Consider the following 25,246-nt stretch of genomic DNA (forward strand, 5'->3'; position numbering starts at 1 on the left):
TCCCACCTCATGCCATCAGTTACCAAGTCTTGTTGCTTCTACCTTCATAATATTTTATCTGCCATTCATATAGTCTTCCATTCATATAGTCTCAACCCAGTTCATGCTTTCAGTATTGATCTCATTGCTTTCTACCCAAATGTCAAGCTAAAAAATAATAATAAAGTGTAGATCTGACCATGTGCTCCTTGTCTCTCTTCAACTATCCCCCTGCAAAAGAAAATTTTCTTTTTTTTCTCTTTTTTTTAAAAATTAATTTTATAATTATAACATTTTTTTGATAGTACATATGCATAGATAATTTTTTTTGCATTATCCCTTGTACTCCCTTCTGTTCCGAATTTTTCCCCTCCTTTCCTCCACCCCCTCCCCTAGATGGCAGGCATTCCCATACATATTAAATATCTTATAGTATATCCTAGGTACAATATATATGTGCAGAACCGTATTTTGTTGTTGTTGTTGCAAAAGAAGAATTATATTCGGAAGGTAAAAATAATCTGGGAAGAAAAACAAAAAAATGCTCACAGTTTACACTCATTTCCCAGTGTTCCCAAAAGAAAATTTTCAATAGTAGATTATGTAAGGGCTTAAACTCCAGTTTAAGAAGTTTGTGTTTTATCCTTAAATGACATATGTATTCCAGTTAGCAGTGCTACAAAGGTTGGAAAATTAGTGTCACCTTTAATGTCTACTAACAGTAAATTTTTTGTAGATCAAGCAGAATATCAGAACATCAGGAATCTATGATTTTCCTAGAATTTAAACATCTTTCATCAAGCCTAATTGCAGATGTCTTGAATTTCAATAGATAAGTCTTAGTTGATTGAGGAGCAGAGAGATTAAGTAACTTGTCCAGAGTGAGCCATCCTGATAAGCATTGGAGATAGATTTGAACCCAGTTGTCTTGATTCCAAGCCAAACATGTATCCTCTTTGCCAGTTTTCTCAAGTGAATGATAGCTTTCTAAAATTGTTTTTTTCTAATATTGTATTATTTATGCTATTTAGATTTGTGCTACTCAGATTCTTTTTTTTTCCTGAAAGTTGAGGATTTTACTAAGTATTAAAGTTAATTTTTCTTATTTTTTAAATTTAAAATAATTTGGATGACAGAAATATGGGAGTATAGAAATATTGATTAATGGTACAAACCTCTACAGAAAAACAGTTCATTTAAATAATGCATTATGGTAAGAGCTATATTTTTTATATCATTAATTTGTTTTTTCTGCAGGACTTGAATTTTATGGATACATTAAGCTAATAAATTTCATTAGACTTAAGGTAAGTGGATGACCCAATTTACAGTATTTATAAACTCCTCAACAGAAGTATAAGACGGATAAAGAGCAAACAAAAGAATAAAACCTTTTAAATATTATATTCCTTATATTTGGGAAATCACAGCCTTTGGAGAAGTACTTATAATAATGATCAATGTATGTATGAAATATTTTAGAAGTATCTTAATAGCAGCAATTTTGGAAAAAAATTGGTATTATTTAGAAAAGGAATGTAAAACTAAATCTGTTTTATTTAATTTGAGCAGGGAAAACTGTTGTGAGACTGGGTTATAATGACTTTTAGGGACTTGTTAGTTTGATGAATTTTAAATAAAAATTCATTCATTCAGACAATTAGTATTAAGTCCTGTGCCTGTTACACAACATATGAGATCCTGATATAGAGTTAAACCAGAAATTAATTTCCTTAGTGGTTTAGGGATTTGGTTTATTATTACATGTAGATGATACCAATTTTATCTCCTTCAGTCCTCACCTATACAGGGAAGAGTATTAAATCTTGGTTGTTCATTAGATACAGAAAAGTATCAACTACTGTACAGAAGGGATTATGTTTTCAGAAATGGCAGGTAGTAATTATAAATACAGTACTATTCTAAAAGACAATATGGGTTTCTTGACATTTTGCTTTCTAAAGTAAAATTTCATGATTTAAGGCATTTTAAAGTAATATGTGATTGTTTTTCCTCTTTAGAATCCAACTTCAGAATATTTGAATTCCTTATGCAACCCAGTGCCTTGGGAGAAAGAGGAGTATTTGAAACCAGTGTTAGAAGATGACCTTTTACTTCAGTTTGGTAAGAAAATAGTAATGTAAATTTATATGGCATCATTCATACTAACTTTTCTATTTGCTGTAGCAGCAAATGCAACATTGTGTGTAAGAAATGTGAACGAAGCATACTGAGAAAATATATCACTGAACGTGGTACCCGAGTGGTTAAAGTAGTGGATTGCCAATTTGGGCTTTAAATGGATTCATATCAGTAATTCACTTGTGCTGTTGGGGTACCAGTGTCATAGAGTAGAGAAAGTAAAAAAGTCATTGTCAGAAGACTCAATTTCAAGTCTTATTTACCATCTGCTAACTATGTAACTTTGGATCTTATACCTTACTTTGTTAGGATTACTAGGTGAGAACTCAGGTTGTCTGGACAGTGACAAGGTGAGAATTTAGGTTGTCTGGACAATGACAAGGTGAGAACTCAGGTTGATGTGACAGTTCTCTGGCTCAGACCTTTGGTTTGGGCCTTTAAAGGGAGTTTATACCTTAGGAATTCTAAGAGGAGCAAGCTCATTGGTTGGAGTACTTCTTCCCAGAAGCCCTTGCATTATCCCACACCCATTCTCTGGGAGGATAAAAGAGGACAGCACTCCATAGATAAGAGAAGACTCAGCACTACATCAGGCTTGATGGGGCTCTCTGCAGGAAGGGAAGTCACTTCTCTGGACAAGAGTTAACAGTAACTGCCTGGAGACAACGGTTCTCTACAGGAAGAAGAATCTGTCTGAGAGATTTGAGTTGACACAGCAGATCTCTTCCCAGAGAGTGATCGGCAGCTTCTGGAGACAACAGCACGCTACATTACTTGGTTTCACCTTTACCTCATTAATCTTTAACATGTATGACCATGGTTAAGTCACTTAAACAAACCCTTAGACTCTCCTCCAGCTTTTGATCTAAGATCTTGAAAACATCATGAGCACTATCTACCTGACAAGATTTGGATTCATAACTGATTATAAATGGGTGGATATCTTTTATAGTCATGTCTCAGAGATCTCTTCTTAGCCCAGTTCTCTTTAATATTTTTATGAATCATTTAGATGAAGACATAGAATTCTTATCAGATTGGCAGATAACACAAATCTGAGAGGAATAGTTAGTTAATATATTGAACAGCAGAGTCAGGACCTCAAAATACTTAGATGAGCTACAATGAGGGTTCACATAAATTTGGATGAAATTAATAGAGATAAATATGAAGAACTTGAATTAAAAAGTATAGAATTAGACAACTGTGGCTCTAAAAAACTTTTTCTGGGGAAAAAGATCTGCGACTAATTCTTAGTGAATTGATTGTACTTGCTCTGGGAATGTGTGTAAACAAAGTTAACTTAAAAAAAAGTTATTACCTTCTCATACTAGAAGGGGTAATCTAGAGAGCTTGAGAGGTCAGTGTTCCCACTGTATTTTGTCCCAGTCAGAACCCATTAGCATTCTTGTGCTCTGAGCTGAGTTTTGAATTTTAGGATGGACATTGAGTAGCATAGTTGGAGAGTCACCCAGAAGGGCAGCTAGAGAGAGGGGCTTTGAGACCAGATCACACAAGCAATGGTGAAAGGAATTGAACATCTTATCTTGGAGAAGAGACGACTTAAGGAAGACATGTTAATTATCTTTAGGTATTTGAATGGCTGTCCGGTGAAAGAGGAATTAGAATTTCTTGCTCCAACTCCTAGCTCTGCTTCACCCTTCCCAAGGATGGAGGTCCTCTCCTTTGTGGGGCAGATTCATTCTTAATATTCCTGGTCCTTGCAGCCCCCTGCAGATGTGTTTTCCTACAAGTGTTATCTTTTCCAATTTTGGTTTGAGCCCCATGAAGTCAAGGGCTGCCTTCTTTTTCTTTTTGTATTGTTAGCATAACATTTGGTATGTAGTCAGAACTAGAGTGGTGGAGGATGTGGCCTCTGCCCTCAAATGACTTAACTGGCTAACTGGGGAGTCCTTTCATATACTAAAAATACATATAAAGTAATGTGTACTATGTGCCACAAGTGACCAAACCCATTGACGGCTTAGACCTTAATGGTTTTGGCTGAGGCACCCCTTAAAAAACTAGGAAATAAGGTAGAAGATGGCAGCTGTTGCTGAACTTGTACATCACCAGAGCCATTGGTTTTGTTTTTTTTTTTTTTGTTTTTGTTTTTAATTTTTATTTCTGTTTCTTTTTTTTTTTAATTTTAATTTTATTTTATAATTATAGCATTTTTTTTGACAGTACATATGCATGGGTAATTTTTTTACAACATTATCCCTTGCACTTACTTCTATTCAGATTTTTTCCCTTCCTCCCCCAAACCCCTCCACCAGATGGCAAGCAGTCTTATATATGTTAAATATATTACAGTATATTCTAGATACAATATATGTGTGTAGAACCGAATTTTTTGTTGCACAGGAAGACTTGGATTCAGAAGGTAAAAATAACAGTTTACATTCATTTCCCAGTGTTCCTTTTCTGGATGTAGCTGGTTCTGTCCATCATTAATCAATTGGAATTGGATTAGCTCTTCTCTATGTTGAAGAAATCCACTTCCATCAGCATACATCCTCGTACAGTATCATTGTTGAAGTGTATAATGATCTTCTGGTTCTGCTCGTTTCACTCAGCATCAGTTGATGTAAGTCTCTCCAAGCCTCTCTGTATTTCTCCTGTTGGTCATTTCTTATAGTACAATAATATTCCATAACATTCATATACCATAGTTTACCCAACCATTCTCCAATTGATGGGCATCCATTCATCTTCCAGCTTCTAGCCACTATGAAAAGGGCTGCCACAAACATTTTGGCACATACAGGTCCCTTTCCCTTCTTTAGTAGTTCCTTGGGATATAAGCCCAGTAGTAGTATGGCTGGGTCAAAGGGTATGCACATTTTGATAACTTTTTGGGCATAGTTCCAAATTGCTCTCCAGAATGGTTGGATTCTTTCACAACTCCACCAACAATGCATCAGTGTCCCAGTTTTCCCACAGCCCCTCCAACATTCATCATTATTTGTTCTTGTCATCTTAGCCAATCTGACAGGTGTGTAATGATACCTCAGAGTTGTCTTAATTTGCATTTCAGAGCCATTGTTGATTGACCCTTTGCTTAAGAACTTGGGCAGAGAATGTACTTGGTAAGAGCATACGTAGTTTACATCATCCAGGGCACAGGGAAATCTGTAGAAGTAATCAGTCTTAGAACTGAACTGGTGTGCTACAGTGTCTTCACTCTGTTCTCTCATTTCCTCTTCCTTCCATAGCACACAGCTTATCTACCAGAATAGAACCATCTACTGAAATGTTCAGGCTTTCATGCTGTCATGGTGTGTCAGAAATTGGTATTCTTGTTAAGAATACTGGCAGTAGTTGGCCATTTTCTGCAGCTAAACTGGCCTATCTTCCTAATTATATTTTCAAAATAGATGTTTAAGTATTAAGAGGAGTAGAGGGAATGATCATGGAAGGCTAGAATTATGAGGAAGAAGGTCTCACAGATGAGTAAAAGTTTTATTGTGAGTAGAAGACCATTTCACACAGCACAATAGGATAAAAAATGTGATTCTAGTAATAGGAGATACACAAGTCTTTTCAAATTGTTCAATATCTTCAATATTACTGAACTTTTGATGTAATTTTTTTTTTGAGTGCAATGGCTATGCTAACATAAACATGCTGAATTTGTGGCAGTGGTAGTAATGAAGCAGAAAAGCACCCCAAATGGGATAGTGAGAAACATAATCTTGAATCTTTGTAGTTAGAAGTTTATTATTAGTTCTTCATTCCCTAAGGCAGATGGTATTCTTACACCCCCCAGATGTGCTGTCCTGAGAAACCTGAGTCCTTGACAACCTGATAAACTTAAAGAAATACTCCTTGCTGCTGCCTGAGAATGACCCCTTTAGAGTGATAACTTTTTTTTGCCTCCTGTTTAGAATAGAAATTCCTTTATTATGACAAATGTATCAAGAAACATTTTGATATCTCTCTCTTCTTTCTATAAATATGTGGCCCTGAGACCACTCATTTGCCAACTCCCCAGTTCTGGTAGGGTTCCGTCCCTAGCTAGCAATAAATGCTCTTAAATTTTCATTATTTTGGCTGCCCTGTTTTTCTCTCACCTGGGTACTTCATAATGATATATGATGTATGATAGATACTAAAAATACAAGTATTCTTTAATATTTAGGATACTATTATTCTTTTTATTCCTCTTCAAAGATAAATATTGTTGGAGTATATTTTAGAGTTGAGGCTTTCATTCTTGTTACTCTACCAACTATATCATTGATAAGACCAAGAGAACCTGTTTTTTTTTTTTTGTTTTTGTTTTTAAGATTGTAAGATGGTCTTTTTAGCCCTACCACTTAAGCATTGGGACAGATTGACCTTTCATTGCTTAGCTGCCCTAGTCAGGAACTTGAATGTGATGAAACAGAGCTGAAGTTCTTATTTTCTTCCACTGTCTCTCTGAATTCTGATAGGAGGTTTTCACTATGAATTTCATCAAATTGATAAATTCAGGGGACAAAGAAATTCTGCAATCCTGAGTCTTTAGGTGACTATTAAATTTATAGTCAAATATTCTCTATCAAATTTTAAAACCCTAATTTTCTTATCAGGTATTTTTCTGGTACTGATATTACCAGTATTTAGTATTTATCTTAAATTGTAGCTTGAAGTGAGAATAAGTTTTGTTGTTGTTGTTTAGCTATAGTCTACTTAAACCTTGGAGCTTCAAAAAATATGAAAGGAGAATGTAAAATGAACAATGTAACTAATTGAACAAATGTATGAAAAATACCTTTTAAGCACTTATTATGTGTCAACTACTTTACTTAAACACTGGGAATACAGACATAAAAGCAAATTCATGCCCTCAAGGAGCATATATTTTAATGAGAGACAGACAAAAAATAAAAGGAAGTAAAGACAAGAAAACTTAATTATAGTCTTGCAAGTTAATAAGATTATTATTAACTATTATTAACTATCCCCTTTCCTAAGATAATGATAGTTGATAGTGGTGATTTGATTATGATTCTTAGAGGAAGGAGTGAGAAAGTTGCAATTCTTTTGAAGGAAGAGTAAAAATAATTAGAGGGAAGACTAGGATGCATTGTCTCAGGAACACTGAGCTAAGTGACTTAGCATCTACTAAGCATGATCTTTTATGGTCCAGTTTGGAAGGTGGAGCAGCCATAAAACATAGCTAAAAACTGAACAATATTCAGTGACTGATGTTCCTATATTGATTCCAATTATAAAAGTTATATGGAAACATCACACTAGTATAAATTGAATTTTAGATCAAAAGAAAGAGGAATATGTAGTATGCATATTCTTTTATTTGAAGAATTTTTTTAAACATTAGTTGAGAAATTAATGATATAAATTGAGTGGAACTTTATAACTTTATTAAATTCTGTTTGGAGAATTGTTTTTATAATATTTGTGAAAAAGTTTTGCATGAGTAAAAAAAGAATCAGATTTTATAGAGTTTTTCCTTGAGATTTAAAGAACTGTCAATTCTATATTTTTAGAGCTGGAATAGATTTTCTGATTGTGTGATCTAATCCTCCTTAAGCTTCAGATAAAAGAACTAGAACTCTTAAAGAGATGAAAATGATATGAGATTTGCCTTAGCAGGTATCAGAACCGAAATTGAAACCTGCCTTTTGGCTTTCTAGTGCAGTGTTGTTATTACTGTATTAATTTCATTGAAAACTCATTGTTTCTAGACTTAATGGCAAAATATAATAAAGCTGTCTATGCAACTGCAGTTTGTAGCTGCAGTAGTGAACAAGTGAAGTATGAAAACGCCAGTCTGCTACATGTATACAGTTTCATGAACAGAATTAGAACAATTTTATACAGTGATAATATTATAAACAACTTTGAAAGACTTTAGAATTCTCAGCAGCACAATAGTAAAACGTGAATGCAGAATAAAGGTGAAACACTATTCTTCTCTTAACAGATGATGAATTTAAAATGTAGAGACCTATATTTTTAAACTAAAAATATTTGACTAATGTAGGAATATGTTTTGCCAGAGTATAAAGATATGTATGTATATAGAGGGTTTTTTTTGTTTAATTTTCCCAATTGGGATGAGGAGGTAGTAGGAAGGACAGAGTAATTTTTTAAAAATTTAAATGTTTAAACATTTAAGACAGAGTTTAGCTGTTGATATATACACTATTTAGTTAATTTGCTAATTAAATATCTGTATTAATGTCTTTAATATGGTTAATGTTGGGGTCATAATAGATACTCTATATACATGTTAGTTAATAACCAATTTAGATGAGATGATCTAAAGTTGTTCATGTATTTCTTTAGATGTAGAAGACCTTTACGAACCAGTGACAGTCCCATTCTCGTATCCTAATGGACTCAGTGACAACACGTCTGTTATCGAACGGTTGAAGCACATGGAAGCCAGAGCACAGGCTGCTGAAGCAGCGTTAGCTAGAGCCCGGGAAGACCTACAGAGAATGAAGTAATTTAATTAATAATGAAAAGTTGTTCTTAATTATTTATAATGGAAACATAAAATTTTAGACCCACAAGGCACTTTAGAAATCAATTTTTCTTAGCTCTCATTATTATATATAATTTATATATTATTATTATAATTGTTAAATACAGAATTACATAAATGTCAAGAGAGAAGTTTCTCTACCTTCTGGGATCTAAATGAGAAGGACCCATCTGGTTTGTAACATTGAGGCTAATTCTAGCAAGATTGAAGACATTGTGAATATGGGTGTGAGTTTTTATCCATGTATCAAAATGAAACTTTACACGGAGTGTTTATAAAAAAGGAGAGACAGGAATTGAAGAATACTGCATATACCTACTTTATCTCTGATGGAAAAGACCAGAGCAAAGAAGCTAGTTTCTGAGAAACAGAAATTTGAATAGAAAAGCAAAATTCAAAATATGTTACATGAATATTACAGTGGTATGGGGATAAACTCCAGTTCAGGGCTTTTTGAGCTAATTTACGGGCCAATTATTTAGCATATTGGATATTATTTATTGAAAGTATACTTTCAATTCTAATTCCCACCACTTATAAAATTATGCATAGTTTTTTTTTTCACTTTGCAAAAATAAAAATTAAGTTATGTAAAATGAATAATTAGTAATTTAATCCGGGTTGAATCTAGGCAAATTCCTTGCTCCTTTTTTTTCCTCAAGTGGATTGTTATTCAGTGTTTTTCAACATTTCTAGCTTACTAGATATTAGATACTTTTTAATCTCATATTTTACACATAGTACCTTTGTCTATGTGAAATTCTATGAAAAACTGCATTTTTGTAATTGTGGCTTGTGGTCTTATGTTAGTATATCTGCAAAGAAAAATAGTTATTTGGTCTCATCTTGTGTCCAGCCTTCCCCTTTTTAGCCTTAGCTCCTCTTTAAAAAATGTTGTCCAGGAAAATAACTTGGTTTGATTGAATTTTAGAATGATGCTATTTAATATCTTTCCATAGGAGAAATAGACCTCATTTAATTATACAAATGTAGGAAAGAAGTAGGAGGGTGAGTCATTAAGTTGAAAAGTCAGTAAAGAGCCTGCAGACTGCAGTTGTGCTTTTTTACTTTGTTATTTGGAGAACTGTGTATACTGATTCTCAAAAAAACAGTTTAATGTGTTCCTTCCTACTTCTGAGATAAGAAGGGGTAGAGGGGGGTTTCAAATGTGTAAGACTGATTTTTGCTCTAGTCTAGGCTTGGTGCACTCCTCACTCCACCCACTTCCACCCACTTCCCAACCCTTTTCCCTTGTCCATGGTCCAGTAAACCTGTCTCAAGGGTATGTTTCAAATTGATTACAGACAGTTTGCACAGGATTTCGTGATGAACGCAGATGTCAGAACCAACTCGTCATCCACCACTACCATTGCAGACCTTAATGAGGATGAGGATGGTGTTTATTTCAGCTCATATGGGCATTATGGGATACACGAAGAGATGCTAAAGGTTAGAAGGGAACAAAACTGCGTCAAATCTGTGTTGGTGAAAGAATGGAATGATGCAGGCTCATCTCTATAAATGTGCTTTAGTATAGCTGCATTTTTAACCCCTAAGATACTTGACAGCTTGTTTTGGGATAAAAATGCCAAAAAATAAAAGGAGTTTGTAATTTCAACAGCAATAATGTCCTTAAAATTATTTTGTAATTAATTTTTTTCTTTGAAAAGTAAATTTTAAGGAGAAAAGGTGTTAATATTAGTTCTCTCAAACAGTAATTAATTTGTGTGGTTTACCTTAGGTTTAAAAAAGAAAAATAATTCTAAATAGTTACACTAGTTTATTTAATGGATTAAAATAATTCTTTTGCACCAAATTTCAATTACATAGTATTGCAGAGTTGTATAAATTTTCCAGTCAGCTATTTGAAGTCTGGGTCAACTTCATTTTTGTACTACATTAATTAGTGTTCTTAATTTTAATGTCTAAATTTCTGGACATATCTCTTGTTGCATAGCTATTTTGTCAAAATGTGATCCTGTTGCTTTTTTAAAATGCAAAAACCTTGCTTTTAATTGCAAATTCCCAGCAAATGTAATACAAAGGGGTTTTAATGTAAAGAATGTTAAGATTTTTAGATCTTTTCCTGTGTGAAATTTAGATGTTATCTTAATTATTATTATTATTTTTTGTTATAATACTTCTATTCCAAGTCTGTCTTAAAGGATTATTTTATTTGGCTTCCCCAAATCAGAAGATTTGGGTTTCAGAATTTTGGGTTCTTAGAATCAATAAATCATTTTAGTGAGTTCTATGTCATTTTTATGAATTTTTTCTTATCACAACTTTGGAACTGATAATTCATGAGAAAATGTGATTTTTTGTATTAGGTGTCTTAAGGCAAGCATTTCTACTGTTATATTAAAATGGGATGTGTTAGGGATAAAATGGTTTCACTATGATTAACTATCCAATGATTCCACTTTATATTTAATTTTAGTCAATAAGAATTTATTAAAGCTCTATACATTATGTTTGGAAGTGGGGATACAAATACTAAAATGAGACAGTACCTATCCTCAAGGAATTTACATTTTCCTGGGAAAAATAAAACTAAATAAATATAACATGTTTTAAGTCAAACTATATGCCAGTAAAAGAAAGCACATGGTCAGAAATCAGGAAAGTACATTGAAGGAAATTGCCATTGAATGGAACTTTAAAGAAAGTGAGGATTTCTAAGAGATCAGATGAGGAGGGAAGGCATTTAAAGTTTAGGCTTAGCAGTGTCAGGACACAAAGGTGGAGATGCAAAGATTCACCAAGTTGGCTTATTTGGCTGGAGTACAGGTTTCCAGGAAAATTGTTTCATCACTTTGAAATGATCTGCTGGAACTGTCTTGTAAAGGACTTTAATAATCATTTAGCAAACATTTATTAAGTGCCTAATGTTGTCTAAGTACTGTACCACACCTTGGACACACAAAATAAACACTGCCTACTTGCATGCCAGAGTAGTTTATATTTTATTTATTTTTATTTCATTTAATGGGGAGTCACTGAAGCTTCTTGAATAGAGCAGTGACTTGGTTAGACCTGTGATGCACAATATCACTTTGGCAGCTATGTGAAGGATGGATTAAGATGGAAGAAGCTGAATACAGAGTGAGCATAAGGAGATTAGTGCTCTAGTCCAGGCTGTGGATGATGATATGGATCTGGAGGGGTAGTGACTGTGTGAGTTAAAGAAAGGAGACCGACTGGTAGAGTAGATGTTGTGGAAGTCTAATTAACAAGAGTTGGCAGCCAGTTGGATATGGGAGTTAAGGAAATGTGAAAAGACTCTTGGGTTGCAAACTTGGGTGACTGGAGGAATGATAGTGCTCTTGACATAAATTGGAAAGTTGAAAATATCACATGGTTTGAGGGGAAAGATGAGTTCTGTTGTGAGCACATTGAGTTTGAGATGTCTATTAGATATCCTGATGGAAATAATATTTAGCTGGCATTTGGAAATATGAAAATCAGATATGTAGATTTGGGAATCATTAGCATAAAGATAATAATACCTTAATCATTGGAAACTGATGAGATCAGAGGAGATGAGAGGAAAAGAAGTCATAAACCAGGGGACACAGCTGTGCATAGGAGACAGGATCTGGGTGATGATTCTGCTGAAGAAACTGAGCTACAGTGAGGATATGTTTCTAAGACATTGAACTTTTCTTTGGGCCTCAGTTAAATATTTATCAAATTCTTACTGTGTATACGACCCTGCATTAGGTTCCCAGAATGCATAGATCCAACTATACTGAGTTCTTGACCTTAGGGAACATGCAATTAAGGAGTCATAATTTTGGAAGAGTTCTAGAGGTAATGTAAATTTGAAATCTGTGCTTGAATAAAAACAGCATTATACAGCATGTTTGTAAGGGATCATCCAGCTTCTCCTTGAAGACTTCCAGGGACAAAAAGCATGCTACCTCCCAAAGAAGTTTAAGACACCTCTTGTTAGGAAGATTTTCCTTCTGTCCCTTTGTGACTTAAACTCAGTGTTTCTAGTTTTGCCTTTTGGGATTTAACACTTTTGTAGTTTCCTGTCAGTTGTCTTAGACTATTCTGTAGCAGTCTTTTTCTTTTCCCTTTCTCTCCTTCTACTCCTCCGTTATATCAGACTCCTCTAATTTTTTTCACCTGTCCTCACATAATATTATCTGCAGCACCTTTACCACCCTTCTTATCCATATCTGGATATGTTGCGTTGCTAATATACTTCCTTACTATCTATTGTAGTCTGATGAGAGCAGAGTACATTGGAACTATTACTTTTTTTCTTTGATGTTCCAATTCTCTCATTTTTGTTTCCTCTGATCATAATAACTTTTTATCTTCTGTGGCAGACTTGACTCCCATGAAGCTTACTCCAGCTTCCTCCCACATATTATACATTTGAGATATTTTTAATCCATTTATAAGCTTTTAGATTTGTCCTGTTCATTTTGATCTTAGCTGTACTTCATTATTCTAATTGGTTGAGAATCTTTTTCGAACATGTGTCTATAATTCTACATGTAAACTCTCCTAGCTTGTGGCATCTACATAGTTATTATTTGTAGAAAGTTTTATTTTTATTATTTTTATTATTTTTAAATTATTAAATATTATATTATTAAAAATTATTGCTATATATTTATAGAAAGTATATTTTCATCAAAATCATTTAAAAATTGCTAAACAATATAGAATGACAAATTGCTACTATTATAGATCTTCTAAATTATTATTGACACAATTAATAACTCTTCTTAAGATCTCATCAGTTACCAACTCTTAACTTCATCTGTAGTATTATCTAACCTAGTGATATCAAACTCACATAAAAGCAAGGACCACAAAAGCCATATATCAGGATCCCTGAAGATTACCTATTGACTTAGAAAACCACATTATTAACATTTATGTTCCATTGTATTTTTTATTTTGTTAAGTATTTCTAATTACACTTCATTTCAATCTAGTTGCATATTTGGCATTTCTGATCTAATCCACATTTCTTCATCTTGTCCACATGGATAGCATGAAAGAATCTGTTAGATGTGCTTTTTGGAGATCTAGTTATGCTATATAGCCATCTACCAGTTTTATATCCCAATCAAAAAGGTAGTGAGACTCATCTTGCATGATCTGTTATTGATACAGATATGCTAGCCATGAGTAATTGCACCTTTCATTTCTAAGCATTCTTTTTTCTTTTTTTTTATAATATTATCCCTTGTATTCATTTTTCCAAATTATCACCCCCCTCCCTCCACACCCTTCCCTTGATGACAGGCAATCCCATACATTTTACATATGTTACAATATAACCCAGATACAATATATGTGTGTAAATACCATTTTCTTGTTGCACATTAAGTATTAGCTTCCGAAGGTGTAAGTAACCTGGGTAGATAGACAGTAGTGCTAACAATTTACATTCACTTCCCAGTGTTCCTTCTCTGGGTGTAGTTATTTCTGTCCATCATTGATCAACTGGAAGTGAGTTGGATCTTCTTTATGTTGAAGATTTCCACTTCCATCAGAATACCTCTTCATACAGCATTGAAGTGTACAACGATCTTCTGGTTCTATTCATTTCACTCAGCATCAGTTGATGTAAGTCTCTCCAAGCCTCTTTGTATTCCTCCTGCTGGTCATTTCTTACAGAGCAATAATGTTCCATAACCTTCATATACCATAATTTACCCAACCATTATCCAGTTGATGGACATCCATTCATCTTCCAGTTTCTTGCTACTACAAAAAGAGCTGCCACAAACATTTTGGCACATACAGGTCCCTTTCCGCTCTTTAGTATTTCTTTGGGATATAAGCCCAATAACAGCAATGCATACCTTTGGGGTATGCACAGTTTGATAACTTTTTGGGCATAGTTCCAAGTTGCTCTCCAGAATGGCTGGATTCTTTCACAACTCCACCAACAATGCATCAGTGTCCCAGTTTTCCCACATCCCCTCCAACATTCATCATTATTTGTTCCTGTCATCTAAGCCAATCTGACAGGTGTGTAGTGGTATCTCAGAGTTGTCTTAATTTGCATTCTGATCAATAGTGATTTGGAACACTCTTTCATATGAGTGGAAATAGTTTCAATTTCATCATCTGAGAATTGTCTGTTCATATCCTTTGACCATTTATCAATTGGAGAATGGTTTGGTCTCCTATAAATCAGGGTCAGTTCTCTATATATTTTGGAAATGAGACCTTTGTCAGAACCTTTAACTTTAAAACTATTTTCCCAAATTTGTTACTTCCCTTCTAATCTTGTTTGCATTAGTATTGTTTGTACAGAAACTTTTTAGTTTGATGGAATCAAAATCTTCTATTTTGTGATTAATAATGATTTCTAGTTCTCCTCTGGTCATAAATTCCTTCCTCCTCCACAGGTCTGAGAGGTAGACTATTTTCTGTTTCTCTAATCTATTTATTATCTCATTCTTTATGCCTAAATCATGGGCCCATTTTGATCTTATCTTGGTATATGGTGTTAAGTGTGGATCCATATCTAATTTCTGCCATATTAATTTCCAGTTTTCCCAACAGTTTTTTCCGAATAATGAATTTTTGTCCCTAATGTTGGTATCTTTGGGTTTGTCAAAGATTAGATCGTTATAGATGTACCCTTTTTTGTCCTTTGTATCTAATCTGTTCCACTGATCCACTGGTCTATTTCTTAGCCAATACCAAATGGTTTTGGTGACTGCTGCTATATAATATAGCTTTTCATTTCTAAGTATTCTTAAAAAACAAATAAGCAAACAAACAAAAACAACAAACAAACCCATCTTTTAAATAATGCATCATATCATTTTGTCATTTAGAGTCAAGTTCGCAATTCATGGCTTGAATACCACTTCTCATTTTCCCTGTTTTGAAAATTGGCACAACATTCACCAGTCCTCTGGTATGATTTTTCTTGTTACTTTTATAGTCCAGAGATCATGGCTCAAGAATCCCTTTCTGCATTAATCTTGTTCTGTTCCCTTTCTTCCTAGTGACTGGAACACTTGCCACCAAAATCACTTTATATTTACTTTCTGTGTATTTTGCATCAATTTATGTATTGTTTCTCTTAACAGAATGTAAACTCCCTGAGGAGAGGGACTATTTCATTTTTGACTTTTTATTTCCAGAAGTTAGAAGGTGTTTAATAAATGCCTATTGAAAAATAAATGAGTGTAGAGAATGCTTAGATACTCAAATAGATCTGTGATTTTATAAATATGAGTATGTCCTCCACTGAAACAGATCACTGCCTCTCTATGCCTTATCACTTTAATGTATCTTTAGCTAAATCATATAAACGACCTTGTGTTTTGTCTCTGTCCATAAATCAGCTATTGAAACATCTGGACCCTATCTTTTAGTGATTAATTACTACTTCAGAGGTCCATGATTTTTTTCAGTATAGAATTTTTTGTCCTCTCTCCTTGCCATGATATAGGGGTGTCTTACCTTTTGGGGAAGGAGTGGATAGAGTGCTGGAACTGGAGTTGGGAGTACTCGGTCAGTTCAAATGTGGCCTGAGACTCTTACTAGTTGTGTGGCCCTGGGCAAGTCACTTAACTCTGTTCGCTTCAATTTCCTCATCTGTCAAATGAGCCAGAGGAGGAAATGGCAAACCACTTCAATGTGTTTACCAAGAAAATTCCAGACAGGGTCATGAAGAATTGCCCAAGATACCTGAAATGACTCAACAATCACCATTGCCGCCACCAGCATCTTTTCAGAAGTGGACCCTTTTGATAGTTTAATTTAGCCTATAGACCCTTTCTCTTAAAACTCTTGACTGTAGGAGTCACGACCTGAAAATGGAGGAATGAGTACATGGCCATGGCCACAAGGCGGGTCAGTAATAGCTTCCTCTGATTGGTAGCTGAGCTGAATTTGGAAAGCTCAGGATTTTTATAGGTGAAACAGGAAGAGGAGATGCTTTTCTGTTGTTGGGAAAGCCTGGGAGCGGGCACTAAGGCAACAGTGGAAAGCCCATTTTGGCCACTCCATGTAGAACAGTTTGGCTGAAATGTAGTGTCTAAAGAAAAGTATTGAAAGGAGTCTGTGACCATAGGAAGGGACCAAATGCTGCAGAGCTTTAAAATGCCAGGCTAAGGAATTTTTATTTTAGTGTAGAAGCGGTAGTGAGAGAACTGAAGGTTCTCTCACATAGAAATGATATGATTAGAGTTGTACTTCAGGAAGTAGGGGTCAGCTTTAATGTTATATAGATTGAAGAGAAAGAGGTTGGAAGAAGAATAATAAAATCAGGAAGCTATTATAGACCAAACAAGAAGTTTTGAGAACTGGAATTGGACTGTTGACTGGGTCAGTGAAAAATGTGAAAGGTGAAAAAAAATATTGTAGAGATAACAACCAATTGTCTATGTGGGAGTTGTGGGATAATGAAAAAGTGAGCATGACCATATTATTATAAGGTTGTGAATTTGAATCTGACTTTGAATAGATGGAAAAGTTTGGAGGAGTGCTTGGTTTTGAAGAAGAGTTGATAAATCATTTTCTTTTTTCCTTTTTAATGGTGTTGATTTTGAGATGCTAAGATAGGGGAACATGCCTTAGAACATTCAGACCTGTTATTTCATTGGTATAGAAAATTTCTAATGAAAAGACTCCTACCAATTGAATTGTTTTGCAATTTACAGAGTTTTAGGAGTTAATGTGCACAGAGGTAATTATTTAATTAATGGCATCTGGAGAAATTGACTGAATAGTGTATTTAAAAGAACAAAGACTGTTTAGGACAAAGCTTGCAAGAACATTCATGATTAGGGGCAGTAGATGGATGTTGATATAGCAGAGGTGACTGTCAGATACTACTTAGGCAAGTAGGGGGAGAAACAGAAAAGAGTAGTGTTATAAAAACTGAGGGAGGAAAGAATATCTAAGGAGTGGGGGTGGTTTGAGAGATAAAGGATCATCTGAGAATAAGATCTTTAGATTTAGCAATCAAGAAATATTTGTAACATTGGAAAGAAGAATTTCAGTTGACTGGTATTTAGAAACCACATAGTTGAGAAGAGAATGGTTGTTAAGGATATGGAGACAATAGAGATAGTTTTTTTCTTATAAGCTAGATGAAGATAGAGCAATAGATTGACAGGATGGTAGCATCCTGTTTTGTTGTTATTAAGAATGAGAGCTCCCTGGTTTTTTGGCATCAGAGAAGGAACCAGTAAATAACAAAAAATGGGAGGTTAGGAAGAGGGAAATTGGAGGGGGATAGAATCAAGGGCATAAGGGCAGGAATTAGAATTTTTTTCAGCTTCTAGGGCAAAGAAAGTAAGAATGAATTCAATAAAGAGTTTGATGTATAAGAGAGAGAAAAAAAGAGGTAATGACATGACCTTTTTTTTCTCGGAAAAGTAAAAGATGAGGTTACTCCTATTTCTAAAAACACAATCACTAGAAATGCATATAGTTGTATAACTAAAATTTAAATTAGAAACTGTTTTTTTCCATTTAAGTTTGCTTTTGCTTCATTTAAATTATTTTAGAAAAAAATCTCATGCCACCTTAATACTGTGTGTTATTTCTTATCCCTTTTTTACTAGAGCCATAGTTTTTACCATTTTGTAGTATTTTATAATTGCTAAGTGGCCATGTGATGTGTTTGCCATTTTGGTATTTGTATTTAATGTTCCTGTTATTTTTTGTTACAAGTTTCATAAATGGGATGTGAAAACTAATTTTGAATGTTTTCTCTTTAAAAACAAAACAAAAATCACTTGATTTTATAAATGTACATATATGTGAGGCATGCATATTTATGTATTTATGTGTCATTAGCTTCTTGATACAGAAGAGTAAATTCGTGTGACAGAAAACTGACAGATCATGGAAACCAAAATAGATGACTAGTTCAGTTGAGCAGCCGCATGTATAGCTAGCCTGTATGTTTTATTGGGATTCTATTGATTAAGTTGGAGCAGTGCTGAGGCAGTGTGATTGGTGACTGGTTCCCTAACTGATGTTGATCTTTTTTGAGCTTGCTTGTTTAAGCACATTCACTGGTTGCATAGTAAAAGGAGCAAAGGAAAGCTAAAATATTTTAAATCATATGTTTTTTAAAAAAAACTGACAGTTTTGGTATTGCATAATTGGTATCTAGATAGCAAGTTTTTTGTTTGCTTCATTTTTGCTTTTTTGGTTTGTTTTGTTTTTTGGTTTGGTTTTTGTTTAGTTTTGTGAGAAAATATGTTAATAGTAGTTTGGCAAAACTATTATATATTCTTATAGAAATAACTTTTGGAAATGGATTTAACTGGTGTCATTACCAGGAAATTTTAACATTCAAATCCAAACTTGAAATCATTAATTATGGATTGTTATTCTTGATGTCCATTAGTTAAACAGATTCATCTTTAAGTTAATATTTCCTGTATCTACTACCACAATTCAGGAGCAATTTAAAGGTGTTTACTCTTTGAATCTGAGTGACATCACACATTGACACAGCAATATAGGAAAAGTTTTGTTTTCATTCCTCTGCAGTGAGAAGCAGTGTAGCATCCCAGGGAGAGGATCAGCCCCCAGGTTACAAAGACCTGCCTCTGACACATGCTTGCTATGTAATCCTGGACATGCCACCTTGGTTTTAGTGCTAATTTGAATTGGTAGAAAATGGTCTTTCCTTCCAGGAGTTTCTAAGATACATAATCTATTCCATTCTTTCTCTCGGATAAATATGTGAAATAAATCCCCAAAAAACCCACCCCTTTCTTTTATGGATTTTTTAAAATACATTTTTCTTCCTTGGCTATACAAGTAAAAACTGACCAATTTGTTGTCAATCTGGATTTTCACTTGGACAGTATATGCTAGTACTACATGAAATTAAAACTGCCAGGAATGTATTTGCATTCATGTATTAGAGTTGAAAGACTGCTGTCATCATGTGAATTTCATAGTGTGGAATTTTACAATGTGGATTGTATAGTTCTAGTCTTTAATTAATGTGCTGGTGGGTTCCTCAACATTATTTCTTAGCATAGAAGATTTAAATCAGATAGGATTTGATAAATGGTTTATGTAGGAAAGCACTGTAGCATCATTTTTTACTTTTTATCTCAGCTTCTTGATTTATGTTTTTTCCTTTTTCCTCCCTTCGAACAATTTTAAGTTATTTGTACATTTTTACTATAGAAGCCAGTCTCTATTTGAGGAATTATTAATTAATTAGAGTTTTGAAGAAAATGGAGGTGAGTATACATTTTAAAACAAAAGTATTTTAAGCACTTAGATATTATTTGAATATTAATGACTTTTCCTGTGAATAAAATGCCATGTATAGTTCTATTATATGCTATTTTTAGAAATTATTTTACTTAGCTTTCTGTACAGGCATATGTTTGTATTGAAATTCTTCATGAATTTCTTTTAGTCTTCACGTCGGGCAACAAGAAAATGTTTTTAACAGATTATTTTGTAAATACTTTTTTTTCTTCTTTATTTAGGATAAAGTACGAACAGAAAGCTATAGAGATTTTATATACCAAAATCCACATATTTTTAAAGACAAGGTGAGTAGCTCCAGCCACAGAATGTTATCTGCTGTTATTATATTTAAGATTTTATTCTATTTGCTACTCTGGAGTACAAAATTTTGATAATAGAAAAGTGATCATACAATCATTCAATATACTATTCTTTATCAAGTTTACTATATAAACATGTTTTATAAATAAATAAATATTTTTTATTTAGAATAAGTGAATTTTAATTTATATTTTAGAGTTTTATTATTAGAATATTTTAAGATCTAGAATAGAGATTTTGCATTGTGGGTGGTAAAATTATTCCTTTGCTTTCTAGCTAGACAATTTCAACTAAACACTAGTAAGTCATCTGGAAAAAGGTATTAGTATAATGTTTGATGGATTTTTAAGGAATTTGTCTTGTAATAAATTTTAGGTAACTGTCCATCTACTTGAGATATAAGTTCACTAGCATTAAAATTGAAATTCTTTCTGTGCAGTTTAGCATTCCCTTTTAAATTTTGATTCTGCTGAGTAAGAAAGGTAATATAGTGAATTAAGTTAAAACAATGAATGTCCGATGTTTCAATAGTAGACAACTATCATTGCTTGCTTTGTTGCTTTATACATCAATGTGTTAATACAGTTGCTTAGTATGTGATAATAATAAGAGTTTTTGAGAGCTAAGATTTATTAGCAGTGAATTTTTTCGATGGAGCTTATCATTATCTCTTTTTAAAAATTTAAATTTAAACTGTTTCCTATTCTCCCTCTCGACACCATTTGACACAGACTTATAAGTATATGTAAAATCATACTATATTTACTTATTAATTATTTCCCTGGAGGTGGATAGCATCTTCATTCATAGTCCTTCCTAATTAATTTAAGTATTTATAGTGCTCAAAATAACTTTGTCACAATTATTTTTAAAATGATATTGTTGTTGAATATGTCTCTTGATTTTGCTCACTTCACTTTTCATTATTTCATGCAAGCCTTTACATCTTTTTTCTGAAATCAACTGGCTCATCATTTCTCATAGCACTGGAGCATTCTATTATAATGGAATTTCATTACCATAGATTATTTAGCCATTCCCCAATTGATGGATATTCTCTCAGTTTCCAGTTCTTTGTCATCACAAAGAGAACTGCTTGTAAATATTTCAAATATGTAGGTGATTTTTCTTTTACCCTGATCACTTTGGGAAACAGATCCAATAGTGGTATTGTAGGGTCAAAGAATATACACAATTTTATAACAATTGGGGCATAATTTCAAAGTTTTTTCTCCAAAATGGGTGGATTAGTTCAGAGTTCCACCAGTAGTGTATTAATGTCCCAACTTTTATATATCCTCTCTAGCATTTGCCATTTTTCTCTTCTGTTACTTTAGCCAATCTAATAGATGTGAGAATTTGCATTCCTCTACCAGTAATGTTTTAGAGCATTTTTGAGTAAATAGGTTTTTTTTTTTTTTTCTTTTAGTCTTCTTCATTGAAAAATTGTCTATTCCTTTATCAATTGGGGAATGGTATATATATTCTTATATATTTGACAAAGTTCTTTATATATTTGATATAAGACCTTTTTTGGACAAATTATCTCCAAATTTATTTTTTTCTTATTTTTCTGCTCGCCTTCTAGTCTTAGTTTTTACAAAAGCTTTTTAATTTAATGTAATCAAAATTATCCATTTTTATATATCACAATGTTTTCTCTCTTATTTATTCATAAATTCTTCTCTTATCCATAAGTCATATAGGTAATGTGTTCCATGCACTTTTTTTGTTTGCTGAGGTAATTGGGTTAAGTGACTTGCCCAGAGTTACAGAGCTAGGAAGTGTTAAGTGTCTGAGGTCATATCTGAACTCAGGTCCTCCTGACTTCAAAGCTGGTGCTCTAACCAATACACTGCCTAGCTGCCCCTATCTTCTTCTAATGGTATCTCCTTTTATATCTAGTTCATATATTTCATTACTTCTTTAAGTAAATTACCTCGGGAGTTCATTTTAAGAACTAAAACTTGGAATTTAGAACTAAATCTCTTAAATCAGTAGTATGGAGATCAAATAGAAGTGAGAGATTCTGAACTCTATATAAAGAACTCTTTTGACCACCTAGCTTGAAAACTATATGTTAACGTTATCCTTGTTCTATTATATTTTCATTTTTTAAAAAGTATATTTTTCAATTACAGTTTTATCTGGTTTGAATTGCATAGGTTGTGGCCATGATGTAAGCTGAGCAGAATGTTTGACACCTCTGCTTTAAATAGCACATCTAGCATCTTTTTACAAACATATCATGGGTTGTATTTTATTACTGTAGCAGTATGTTAGTAATTTTTGTATTATCTGCAGTGGTGATTGTGCATTATATTGTCTTGCATTCCAACTGAAATTTCATTCTATAATTCTCTTTCTTTAGAAAAGTCAGGTTCCATTTACTGCTACTCTGATCTGGAGCGCTGTCCAACCTGGTACATTTATGATGTACTGAAATTGCCATTCTCCCACTATAATTCTTTTATGCTGTTCAACACTTCTAGTTGTGTTAAAAATTCATTTTCAGATCTCTTATCCTTTTTTTTTATGCTTAGCATAAAAATATAATGCTATTTTCTTCCCTTTTGAGATCTCCATTTTATCCTTCTAGATGTTGTTTTTATGTAGTTATTTATATATTGTCTTCCCCATTTGACTCTGAACATCTTGAGAGCAGAGGCTGTTTGTGGGTTTTTTTTTTTTTTGTTTTTTTTTAGGGGATGGGGTATTCCCAGCTATTAGCATACTGTCTGACACATAGTATGTTTATAGACAGGATGTAGCCAGTGGAGAGTGAGAAATTGAATGTGTATGAGAAAAAGAAGGCCTTTCTAGAGCCAGTGTTGGACTATGCCATAAGAAATGAGATTGGCTTTTAGCAAGGAGTAGGGAATAAATGGTAATAATGAGCAGTTTGAGAGAGTTATTGACATGTGGCCTCCTATGTCAGTGAAATAAGAAATGATTGTTATCTTCGATAAGAGTGAGAATTGAGATGCAATTATGAACTTGGAAAGGAAGAAAAATATATGTTACATTTGCTACAAGTAATGAGGAATGAGATGTGGGAGAATAGAGAAAAAGGATTGACTAGTAGCATGAAGAGCAGGCTGATGTCATACTTCAAAGATTATATTGAGTAAGATCAGTTCTACTTTCTGAACTGTTCAGCAGTGCTTAGCACCCTGAAAACATTTGAATTGGATAGGATCAGGAACAAGAGTAAGAGAGTGGATGGCAGATATCACCTATGGCTGGGAATTAATGTCAGGAAAGGCAGAAGATCAGTTTGAGGTGTTCTCTAGTGTTGGCTGGTGAATCTTTAAAATGGTAGACCAGGAGAGCAAATTGGAACTATGTAGGTAAAAATGAAATCAGATAGAGAAAATTACCTTACTGTATAATGAGGAATCAAAAATCAAATAAGATCATAGAATCATATTCTAGAGCCAGAAAGGACCTCATCCACCAACATTTTACAAAGTGTTGAAAATGATGTCCAGAAAGACAAGATTACTTCCTTGAGGACCCGCTGACAGGAAGCATTAGAAATCAGGCTTGAACCTGGATATGAAGCTCTAGAATTTTCAGAGCTCTTTTGCACTGAACCAGAGAAGCAGAGAGTGAAGAGCAGCACCTTTGCCTTCAAATTGTGTTCTTTAGATTAAAAACATCATAATTAAGTATTTTAGAATCCAACATGCTTTTAATTTTTATAAGATAAAAATTTGAAAAATGTATTAGTTCAAAAATTTCCTTGAAAGATAATATGACTTTTTATTCTTACTTAGCATAAAGTGACAAAATATTTTTACTGTGCACTCATGATTAGTATTCATCGTTAAGGATATTCCCATTCAAATCAATTCTTTCTAACTTTACAAAATATAATTGCAAGTGATTTTTTTTTCATCATGTAATGGATACATGCTTGAAATCCTTTTAACATTTTGAATCATTTTAATTCCACTTATTTGATTATTCAGTTTGCTTCATTTAAAAAGTACCAAAATTTTCTGTTGTATACATAGTGGTTACTCATGGTATATTTGAGTTTTTTGGTTGCTCTGCCTTATACCAAATGGTATGCCCACTTCATTGCCTATTTATAGCACCTGATCAAGATTTTCATTTAGAAAAATTCATTGATGCCTTTTTGTTTTACATCATAGTCATTTCTGGACATATGCTCCACTGCTACTCTGTATATGATGTTTTCCGTGTAAAAAACAAAAAAAAGTTGAGGAAAACCAACCTTGTAATGATTGCATTTGACAGCAGGGAAAATATGCAATCTGACATAACCATAATTGTCTGTTTCCCTGTATAAACCTCATTTCTTCTCCAGGGTCAAGTAGATTATCATTATTTAATAAAGTGTTTAACTTTGTTTGAGTTTTCTTTTTCTTAATATTATTAGTTTGTAAGGAGCTTATCTAAACCAATCTATAACAGTATTTTCACTTAGAATAAATTGAAAATGAATCCCCATTTTGCTTGGTCAATTTTTTGTTTTAATCATTTAAAATATTTCTTTTAATCACATTTTAATAATTTAATCATTGATCATTTAATCATGTAATTTTTTTAAGTATTGAAATAGATATTCTAACAAAGAGATACACTAATATGTGCTTCTGTTATTGAGTTTTCTTTTTCTTAATATTATTAGTTTGTAAGGAGCTTATCTAAACCAATCTATAACAGTATTTTCGCTTAGAATAAATTGAAAATGAATCCCCATTTTGCTTGGTCAATTTTTTGTTTTAATCATTTAAAATATTTCTTTTAATCACATTTTAATAATTTAATCATTGATCATTTAATCATGTAATTTTTTTTAAGTATTGAAATAGATATTCTAACAAAGAGATACACTAATATGTGCTTCTGTTATTACAGGTAGTTCTGGATGTTGGTTGTGGAACTGGAATTCTCTCTATGTTTGCAGCTAAAGCTGGTGCAAAAAAGGTCATTGGAGTTGATCAATCAGAAATACTTTATCAGGCAATGGATATAATAAGGTAGTTGAAGTTTTTTTTTTTAATAATTAATTTTATAATTTTTTTTTGACAGTACATATAC

The 25,246-nt window shown here is 33.2% G+C and overlaps 1 protein-coding gene across 1 annotated transcript in view; it reads left to right on the top strand.

Annotated features, from left to right (window-relative positions):
* Nucleotides 1–25,246, top strand: part of PRMT3 (protein arginine methyltransferase 3) — a 141,207-nt gene that overhangs the window by 13,257 nt on the left and 102,704 nt on the right. The window contains exons 4-9 of the mRNA XM_074275636.1: nucleotides 1,237–1,286; nucleotides 2,001–2,103; nucleotides 8,422–8,581; nucleotides 9,928–10,072; nucleotides 20,092–20,157; nucleotides 25,064–25,185. Of these exons, the coding sequence (XP_074131737.1) occupies nucleotides 1,237–1,286; nucleotides 2,001–2,103; nucleotides 8,422–8,581; nucleotides 9,928–10,072; nucleotides 20,092–20,157; nucleotides 25,064–25,185 (646 nt within the window). The remainder of the gene's footprint in view (nucleotides 1–1,236; nucleotides 1,287–2,000; nucleotides 2,104–8,421; nucleotides 8,582–9,927; nucleotides 10,073–20,091; nucleotides 20,158–25,063; nucleotides 25,186–25,246) is intronic.

The sequence above is a fragment of the Sminthopsis crassicaudata genome, chromosome 6 (genome assembly GCF_048593235.1).
Source record: "Sminthopsis crassicaudata isolate SCR6 chromosome 6, ASM4859323v1, whole genome shotgun sequence".
Taxonomy (NCBI): Eukaryota; Metazoa; Chordata; class Mammalia; order Dasyuromorphia; family Dasyuridae; genus Sminthopsis; species Sminthopsis crassicaudata.